The sequence below is a fragment of the Adiantum capillus-veneris genome, chromosome 29 (assembly GCF_014529385.1).
Source record: "Adiantum capillus-veneris isolate H3 chromosome 29, ASM1452938v2, whole genome shotgun sequence".
Lineage (NCBI taxonomy): Eukaryota > Viridiplantae > Streptophyta > Polypodiopsida > Polypodiales > Pteridaceae > Adiantum > Adiantum capillus-veneris.
The window spans coordinates 88,875,609-88,886,147 of record NC_140959.1 but is presented as its reverse complement, the minus strand read 5'-3'; the positions used below and the strand labels follow the sequence as shown (position 1 = coordinate 88,886,147).

Sequence of the window (10,539 nt, the reverse complement as noted above, 5' to 3'; positions counted from 1 at the left end):
TGCAACATAGCATCGATGTGGTTGCAGGCAGTAAACCTATCAGTAAACCACCCTACCGCATGAGCTATACTGAAGCTGCTGAGGTGGAACGTCACCTTGCTGACTATCTTAGCCGAGGGTTTATCCAACCCAGTTCTTCACCATGGGCTTCTCCTATCCTATTAGTGAAGAAAAAAGATGGTAGTATGTGCATGTGTGTAGACTACCGTGGCTTAAATGCGGAAATAGTTAAGAACAAGTACCCATTGCCACGCGTGGATGAGTTGTTCAACAAGCTCACTCATGCTCACATTTTTACAAAAATAGACTTGTGGCCAGGTTATCACCAAGTACGTATTCGACTTGCTGATATACCCAAAACTGCATTCCGAACAAGGTTTGAACACTATGAGTTTTTGGTGATGCCTTTTGGGTTAACCAATGTACCCGCAACAATTATGATAGTTATGGATAGTTTCTTGAAGTCGTACTTGGGTAAATTTGTTATTGTTTTTCTCAATGACATTCTAGTATACAGTGCTTTTGAAGAAGAACACTTACAACATTTGAGATAGGTGTTCGAATTGTTACGAACAAATAAATTATATGCCAAGGAATCTAAGTGTGATTTCTGAAGGAAGAAATTCACTATCTTGGGCATGTTATTTTAGCTACTGGGCTACATATGGATCAATCCAAAGTGCATACCATTTGGCAACGGCCTTCTCCTAAAAATCTAGAAGAGTTACATATTTTTTTAGGACTTGCAGGTTTTTATCGAAGGTTCGTTAAAAACTATGCTAATATTGATGTTCCCATGACAGACCAAGTGAAAGGCAAAGGCAAAGCTTTTCAGTGGGGACCCAATCAACATCATAGTTTTGATACGCTCAAGGATGCATTAGCTACAACTCCAATCCTAGCTATTGTAGATCCTTTGAAACCATTTGTTTTGGAAACGGATGCCAGTGATCGTGCTATTGGAGCTCTCCTGCTATAAGAAGGGCGGCCAATTGCATTTGAAAGCAACAAGCTTGATTCAGCACAATAGAATTACTCTTCTTATGAATACGAACTCTATGCAATAGTGTCTGCCTTGAAAAAATGGAGACATTATTTGTATGGTGCTCAGTTTGAGATTGTATTTGACCATGAAAGCATTAAATGGTTTGCACAACAAACCGACTTGAAGGGTCGAAAAGCCAGGTGGGCTGAGATTCTTCAGGAATATGACACCAAGCTCTGGTATCGTAAAGGACGATACAATGTGGTGGCTGATGCTCTTAGTCGTATGCAAGAGATCAATTCTCTCTTGTTCACGGAACTTTGTAGTGAATTTTTGAATTCTCTAAAGGGAAAATATGAGCAGCATGACGCATATTCCAAAGTGTAGAGCCATGTACAAGTGAGGGATACTTTTGACTCCAATGATGGTAGTGTATCGTTAACCTCCATACACAGTTCTCCTCTATCAAGTGATGAACTATAGTGATGGAAGAATTTTACCATCGACATTGGGTACCTACTCCATAAGAGGAGAGTTTGTGTACCGACGGACACAGACATTTGGCATCAAATTCATTATGAATGTCATGATAGTCCAAGTGTAGGGCACTCGGGTATTAGAAAGACTTATGATCTTGTATGACGACAATTTTATTGGCCAAGTTTACATGGCTTTGTTCAAGATTATGTCTTGCACTGCCAAAAATGTCAGGTTAACAAAGTAGAGCGCCTAAAAGCAGGAGGACTCTTACATCCTTTGGAGATTCCCAATGGTAAATGGGAAAGTATCTCTATGGATTTTATTGTGGGTTTACCAACCACTACACGAGGTCATGACTCAGTATGGGTGGTCGTAGACTGGTTGACTAAATTATGTAAGTCTATTATAATCAAATCAACGATCAAGACTCCAAAAATAGCCAACTTATTTGTGGACAATCTATACAATTTGTATGGCTTGCCAAGTAACATTGTCAGTGATCGTGGTCCCAAGTTTAACAGTCATTTTTGGAGGGCTATGTTTAAACAATGGGGTACACAACTAAACCTAGTACATCTGATCATCCAAAAACGGATGGTCAAACTGAAGGAGTTAACCAAGTGCTAGAGGATATGCTACGTGCATACATTAGCAAGAAACAAACAAACTGGGAAGAATATCTACCTCTTCTTGAGTTTGCTTACAACAATGCTAAGCATGTCACGACTAGATTTAGTCCTTTCATGCTCATGTATGGTTTTCAACCTAGGTCACTAGTTACGGTGGGGTTGGCAAACAAAAAACTCCAACAGGTTAAGTATTTTCTCCAAGACCACATGGATATGCTAAAACTCACTCATCAGAACGTTCGACAAGGGCAGGATCGATATAAGAAGTACGCTGCATTGGCAAGTTACCTTTGAGGAAGGGGAGGAAGTATTTTTACGTGTGCCAGAGCATTCAGAAAGTCTGAAAACTGGGCCAACACCTAAATTATCTCCATGATGTTGTGGGCCTTTCAAAATACTCAAGCGAGTGGGTGATTGTGCCTACAAACTATCGCTACCTACACATTCTCGTATTCATTCGATGTTTCATGTAAGCAATTTACGTAAGTGGTTACATCGTGACGACAATGTCATTGGCCAATAGATTTTGGTCGATTTTGTTGAACCTCCTACCTTACCGCATGAACCTGAAGGAATTCTCGATTATCATGATTTACGTACGTGTCATCATGTCCGTCGACAAGATTTAATCAAGTGGAAAGATCTACATGAGGAAGGTGCCACTTGGGAAAACATTTGTGTTCTTAAGAAGAAGTTTTCCACTTTTGAGGTGACTAGACCCTGGAATCCACCTCCCACTATATAGGCAATGCTCCTTGCCCTTTGCCCTAGCCGGATTCCCTTGTCCACACTGCCTAGTCCGGCCCCTGGCCCACAGTCCATGACTCCCTGGCCTTGCCCTTGTCTTGACGCATGTCCTTTAATTTATTTCTCTATTTGTTTCAATTTGCATGACTATCTAGAGTCTTGGGTCACGTGGGTGAGAGACAAGGTTGTTTCTATGGTTTTGGAAAGATCAATAAACCCAAATGATCCAGAATCTCCTATGGTACCAACTACAGATGAAAAAGAGTCTCCTTTGCCACCAAAGAAAGGTAGAGCCACCAAGGGGTTGGATGCAAAGAAAATGGATCACAAGAAGAAGAGTCCTGCAAAGAAGATCCATACAAAGAAAAGCCCTTCAATGAAAAGGGATCACAAGAAGAAGAGTCCTACAAAGAAGAGCCATGCCAAGAAGAGTCATGCCAAGGGGAAGAGTCCCACTAAGAAGAAGAGCCCTGCAAAAATAAGAGCAGATACGAAGGGCCATCCATTCCATTCACCATTGAAATTCAAGGTTCAAAGCGTTGTACAGCTAAGAATAGTAAGGGGGAGGCACCTAGCTCACCTTTAAAGCTACCATTCATGCTGCCAAAGAAGGTTGCCAAGTCACCCAAGTCAACCACTCCTCAAGAGCCCAAAGCACTAACCCCTGCCAAGTCCCCCGTGCCAAGCCCTAAGGAGTCCAAGTCACCACCACCCACTCGTGAACTTTCACCCCCTCCTGAACACAAAAGAAAAAGGGTCTCTGAGGATGCAAAATCCTCTCAGGCAAAAAGAAAAGTGGAGTTTCATGATTGATTACTCAACAAAAGTTATGTACACTTTTGTTCATTTTGTCCATATGAACATATACCCTTTGGTGATTCATAATTTTGTACGTCAAATACTTAATACCAGCTATCTGATTCTTAAATGTGTATCATGGTGTCAAGTAAGTTTAAAAAAACATAAATAATGATCACAATAAGGTAGACAAAAGACAAATATATTTGAAAAATGCAATGATTACAATATTCAGCTTGTTTTTCCAAGTCCTTGCAAGTGGCTCAAATACAAATCTTTTTGGGGGAAGGCATGTGATACAAGAGGTTGAATTCTCCATCCTTGTGCTCACCACAATTCCATCCACTTTGAATCTATACTCAGAGATGTTTCATCAAGAAACTCAAGAGATTCTTTAACATCATGTAGTCTCCAATTTGCTGTTACTATAAGGCTTCTATACTCGGTGTGTGGATGGATTGTAACCTTTAGTTCAAACTCTGGACAATTTTCCTCAGAGTCGAGAGGAACCCAACTACCTAATTTGCTTCTCCATGTCCTATAGTCGTAGCCCAGAACTATGGATTGACGACATAGTTGATATAAGATAGACATAGAATCTAGGCTTACTTTACAACTAATATTATCACCAATAGGAAAGTTTTTTTGGTACTCCATACGTCTCCAAGTACATTATCCGGTTCTGTCATAGAAAGTCTTCTATTAAGCCACATCGTCTTTGTACTTTGCAAGTCCATTGTTTTGAAACATGCCACAAAGACATGTATAGGCAAGAACCATTGAACTTTAATCCTTTTTTATATCCTTCCTAGAGACATAGCTTTAAGGATGTCTTCTTTGATCTTGATTTGAAGCTTGATATAGTACATGCATCAAGAGCTTCCCAATCAGGTGAACTTATGGTGGGAACGTGTAACTGATGTAGTTCTCCATATGCATCTTCTCATGATGGAACCTTGTATTCTACAAAATAGACAAAAAAATGCATTGTTTTGTAAAAAGAAGGTGGCTTGTCAGCATACATAGCATCTGCAATCCCTTTATGCATTGCTTTGAACGTCCCACTTAGACTCTCCACAAGCTGCCATCCCACAGTTGTTGAAGGAAATATATCTGGAATGGAATCAAAAAATGAGAAAAAACAATGGGAGATTGAAAAATTCATTGTATCAAATAGAAGCTTTTTTTTACTTACAATAAGAATGCAGTGTGGGATGTTCGTCCCAGTCTAACACCATATCCTTGGCCATGTACACATGTTGAACCTTAGATAGCGAGCCATTGTCGGTCACTTTGAAAGAAAGAACACGACCTTTCTAGTGGTTTTTTACTTTATCACATTTAGTTCTCTTCACTCTGTGTACACCTTTGCATGAAGGAAGCATTGTTACCCAGTCATTCACACAAAAAGATATGGGCTTCCAAAGACCATCCTCTCTAACGTTATGAAAGGATGGTTATGAAAGTCACAAGAAGTTATGTTATGTGAAGGGCGACATGTAGAAGATGGAAACTGAGAGATTAGAGAAGAAGAAACAAAATATAGAGACAGAAAGACTTAAACCTCTCACAAAATAGAGAGAGAGTGAAAAAGGTATACGTTTGAAAAAAGTAGGTGATTTGTCATTAATGGCCTTGTTTTGAGAGCCTTCTGACATAGATTTCGTATCTTTTGACAACGATTTTGTGAAATATAAAATAGAATAAAAGATGATACTTCACTACTTTGGGCCACAAATTTAATGAGCTCACTCGCCGAAAGCACCTAAATATAGCAGTTTCAGCCTTATGATCAAGACATTTAGCCGTTCTCCGTCAAAATAGGACCACCAAAACCCAAAATGGAGGAGACAAGAGTGCCATACTTTTATATACGTGTCAAATGACTATTGGACTATTCCTTAATCCTTAGATTAACAAACAACCCTTTTTGAGTCGTTTTTGGCCCTAATGAGGCTCAAGATGCGTGTAGAGTAGGTAAACAATCTTTGATATGGATCCAGCTTTTGTTTGATGCCTTCGTCATATTTGCAAGAGTAGGTCATCTGTAGGCTGGTTGCAAGGAGAGGGGACCATCACAGTGATTGTGCGGCACCCCCCTTATTTGTTGTGATGTAGCCATGCACATAGTGATTTCCCACCTGCTAACACTAGTAAGAGACACTATTAGCTAGGAGATATAGCCGTGGACTTAATTTGTATCCCTTTGGATTCTTCCCTCTCTTAGGACCTATGCTCCTAAGGATTTTTCACCCTTTGTGCCAGCTTTGCCCCTTTGGATTCATTATTCTTTGCCTTGTGCCCCTTAGGATACACCACTTGCACTACCTTCATGAAGCTAATGCAGATTCTGCATGAACCTACATATCATTCCAAAAACATAACACCTACTTTCAAAGCCCACTATGTTGAGAAATTTGTGTTATCACAATCACTGTGGGAATGAATAATTTGGATGATAGTGTAGACTCTCAAAATGTTCATGGTGGATCGGCATGCGGCATACATCCTGGAAAGTCACTGGCCTACTGTTGAGCTGCTTTCAGTGTCATGTTGGAGACTCTCTCTCTCTCTAGAACTACGCATCGGCGTGAGCCCTTGAAGGCAGTTCAAGGCACATGAGAAAACACCGTACATACACACACATAAACACTCTTTATTTCTCCCTCCCTCCCTCCCCCCCCCCCCCCCCCCCCCCCCCCCCCCCCCCCCCTCTCTCTCTCTTACTAAACAAGTTGCACCAATACTTATAAAAGTAAGCCAAAGAATTGTGGACCCCTCCTGTGAATGACGAACAACATTGAATTATTGCACTACGCTCAATAAGTAGGATTGCCATTGGCGGGTGAAGCCTTCTTGGATTGTGGGTTGCCCTCATCAGGTTGAAGAGGGATAGGGAGGTGGCATTGTTTCTATTGTCAAGCTCTTCATTGACATTGTAGTCGGGATCAAGAGACTTCTTGATTCTTGCCCTTCCTACTTCAGCCATGGCTTGAAGTCCAACTCTACTACTACCCATGTGCAAACCAAACCTCCCACCCATAGTAGTGTCGACCCAAGTCCACCACCTTCCCCATCCTGTCCTTGCCATTTTTCCTATTGATAGGCATGGTCTCTCTCGCTAATCTCTCTGTCTTTACCTCTACTACGTGGTCTCTCTCTCTCTCTCTCTCTCTCTCTCTCTCTCTCTCTCTCTCTCTCTCTCTCTCTCTCTCTCTCTCTCTCTCTCTCTCTGTCTCTCTCTCTCTCTCTCTATGGCCATCTGAAATATACTTCTATTATATCTAAAGAAAGCCTCTCTTTGCAAAAACCTTAGTCAAAAAAATTGAATCCCATATCATCATCGGACTCCTCCTTGGGCTCCTTATTTTTCTCTTTCTCCTCCTTTTTCTCCTCAACTACTGCAGCAGTCCTTGCACCACTACCACCTCTTTTAACATGTCTAAATGAATAAAATGAACCCTTATTTTAGGAAATTTTTTTCAAAATTGAATATTAAAAACCCTTTTTTTAATGTATCTCTGTTAAATTGCCTAATTTTTTTGTATTTTAAAACCCCTCCTTTCGAACTCACATTATACATTAACATGATTACATATTGCACCCCACGAGACTCCCACCTCCTACATTGACCACAACACCACCACCTCCACCTCCACCTGCAAGGATAGAAGCAAGCTTCTCCTTCCCAACATCAATGAGCTCTACAATGTCCTTGCCTTTCAACTCGCTCAGTAGCAAGTCTATGTTGTCAGCGTCATCTTCGGAACCAAATGAGCCAAGAATATTCTTGGCAGCGGAAGGCAAGCAGTTGCCCCCTAGCAGCGCCAATAGGTAAGCCGCAACTACCTTCATCTTTGTAATCAGGTGCACTCCTCAGACAGCTTGCAGGCGATCAGATGAGCTAGAATGAAGGTTCCTCTCTCTCTCTCTCTCTCTCTCTCTCTCTCTCTCTCTCTCTCTCTCTCTCTCTCTCTCTCTCTCTCTCTCTCTCTCTCTCTCTCTCTCTCTCTCTCTCTCTCTCTCTCTCTCTCTCTCACCACGAACCAGGCGTGCGCCCTTTAGGGTACCTCAAGGTGCTGTTCAGATGAGGAATTGTCTCTCTAGCTAATTGCTCTATCTCTTATTATGCTGAGCTCATGAGCCGTTCATGAGCTCTGTTTGGCAAAAACGTGCAACTTGGCCCAGCTTACCCCACCACTCCCATGTCTTTTGATTAATGGCTACATGAATGACAGCATCGGAATGAACAGAAAAGGGAAGAGCAGCAAAGGGCGATCATCCTGCAAACATTGTGGAGCTATTGACTGAAACAAGAATGCATGTCTGCATTTTCTCTATCACATGCTCTCTCTCTCTCTCTCTCTCTCTCTCTCTCTCTCTCTCTCTCTCTCTCTCTCTCTCTCTCTCTCTCTCTCTCTCTCTCTCTCTCTCTCTCTCTCTCTCTCTCTAGCACTGCGTGCTGGCGTGCGCCTTTTACGGCAGTTCAAGGGAGGTCTCTCTCTTTGTGTGTTTGTGTGTGTGTGTGTGTGTCTATCTCTCTCTCTTAGGAACCATGCAAAATTCGAGGACAATTTTCGCTAGTAACCTTTGCCTCTCAAAATTGACAAAGTTTGAATGTCCATAGAGAAACAAGTAGCTTAGAGCCGAGTCACACTTTGGGCTAGCAAGATCAAGAGAGGGGAAGGAGAAACTAGGTCGCACTCAAGCCATATTCATAGCACTGCGAAAATATAGTTGAAAATTAGTTGGTCTTCCTGCACTTCCATTGGACAAAGTGTGAAGAAAAAGGCACTCAGCTCTTCTCCTTGTGATTAATAGCGTAATCCATTCATTTTATGGGACTAGAGCCAACTCACGCAAGTACCAAGGGGGTAGTGGAAGGATGGAAACAAACTAGGTTGCACCTCAGCCACACAGAGTAAAGGAAGCGTTGTTTTAGGGATGGAGACAGGACATGCTCACTATTGATTGAGAGACACTACCCTACAAACGAGGATGCGAGCTGTCTCCCTGAAATATAGCCTAAACCCCTCATTTCTCCCAGTGCTAGCAAGATTAATTCTACTCTTTGACTTTCCTGGATTTTCCCTCGCTTTTGTTGAAAGTATTGTATACTCTCCCCCCACTCCTTCCACTCTCCCTTGGTGCAACCTAACTATTAGTGGAGCGTTTGTAGAGCTTCAAAAAAGCAAGAAACCTCTTGAATGTGGTAGATTATTTTTGTCACTAGCCTTGCTAGCATAGAGTGCAACCCAGCTCTTAGTAGCATAGTTGATTTGCAAGATTAGTCAATTTGACACGATGGATGGGGCAATACATTTGTACTTTGGAACCTTAGAAACAAAACCATAATATTGTTGAGCTTCTCCTTCTCTTTCTCTTGCTCCATTACTTCTGCTTTTGCTTGCCGCTTCCTTCGTTCTTTCTCTCTCTAGCACAGCACCGACGTGCACCCTTGACAGTAGTTTAGATGGCAGCCAAGTGTCACGGCAGAAATGTTATCGAATACAAACAACCACGAGATTCTCTCTCTCTCTCTCTCTCTCTCTCTCTCTCTCTCTAGCATCACGCACCACTCTCTCTATCTAGCATCACACACCAGTGTGCATCCTTGAAGGCAGTTAGATGGTAGGGAGGTGTCATAGCAAAAACGTTACCGAAGTAAAACTGACGGGGTCGAAAACCTCTCTCTCTTCTCTCTCTCTCTCTCTCTCTCTCTCTCTCTCTCTCTCTCTCTCTCTCTCTCTCTCTCTCTCTCTCTCTCTCTCTAGCACCACACATTGGTGTGCATCCTTGAAGACAGTTTAGATGGCATCCATGTGTCGCGACAGAAACGCTACCGAATACAAACCATTGGGGAAGATAAGCTGCAACACGAGCATGCTGGCTGGAAGCTGGCAACACATGTGGTTGGCTGGAAGTTGGCAACACGGGCGATAATGCTTGGGGATAAGAATGAGTTGAAACTCCGCCTAGAGGCTGAAGGGGTTGTGATAGATGGCCAACAACTGCATGCACTCAAGGGCATCAATGGTTGTGAGCACTACATGCCCCATTTTGGCATGCCCCTATTTACTACTCACTTGGAAAATGTCTTCGTAAAATCCCACGGATAGTCCCAATTGTCAACTTTGATTTTCACCATCTGCTCCACATTATGGCTTTCTCGTGCCCTCAAATAATGAGCCACAGAAAGGAAAAAAACATCAAATTTCTTACCGTCGATACCACCTTCTAACTTCATCACAGGAGATATCTTTGTGCTCACAATTCCAATTGTGAAGCCGCCAATTTTGGTTAATCCGACATGTTGCCCACTACCTCTGCAAATTTTGCAAATTCAAAAAGACTCTTGACGACATGCCTATTAAGGCAATCAAATCATACCATAACTGGCCCGCTTGAAAAATTTGTCAGCCTATAGCTTAGTCGTTTGGGCTGCGATTAGCAATCTGAAAAGACCTGCATACACCACAATTCAAGCACTTCAAGTCTATCCTTTTGCATTGGCTTTGACCATCCTTCTACACCTACCTGGTTCGGCAAGTATCTGCAAAGCACTCCACCTTCAAACTACAATATCTTGCACCTCGTGGCGCCAATTAAAGAGTTGTCTAGACCGTCTTGGAAAACACCTTGAGCACCGTAGCTTGCTACATAATTTCATCACTTGGGACACTTTGAGCAATTAGCCTATTTAGCTCCATATAGGGCCCCTTTGGCCTAAAGAAACACCATAGGCATACACTTCTAGATGCCCGTAGCTGCCTTGGACCCTTATACATGATTTAGAACTTTGGCTTGCACCTGTCCATGTACATATCCATGCATATGCCCATTTCTATCTCGAACCATCTTTGGTTGCACCAACGTCTTAGAGAGAGTGGTTGAAAAAGA

General features: G+C 42.2%; 1 protein-coding gene across 1 annotated transcript; it reads right to left on the bottom strand.

Annotated features, from left to right (window-relative positions):
• Window positions 1-6,951: 6,951 nt before the first annotated feature.
• On the bottom strand, window positions 6,952-7,494 carry LOC147419551 (large ribosomal subunit protein P2y-like). Its single transcript, XM_086505883.1, has 2 exons — window positions 7,284-7,494; window positions 6,952-7,040 (listed from the first exon to the last, which is right to left on the bottom strand). Exons 1-2 carry the CDS (start codon window positions 7,492-7,494, stop codon window positions 6,952-6,954), a joined length of 300 nt encoding a protein of 99 aa, XP_086362009.1.
• Window positions 7,495-10,539: the final 3,045 nt, after the last annotated feature.

Excerpts from the sequence above, each read along its gene's own strand:
- LOC147419551 (XM_086505883.1), bottom strand. The coding sequence starts at position 7,494 with ATGAAGGTAGTTGCGGCTTACCTATTGGCGCTGCTAGGGGGCAACTGC. Across the intron at positions 7,041-7,283 it reads TGCAGGTGGAGGTGGAGGTG|TAGTTGAGGAGAAAAAGGAG; the intron begins GTGGTGTTGTGG and ends GGACTGCTGCAG.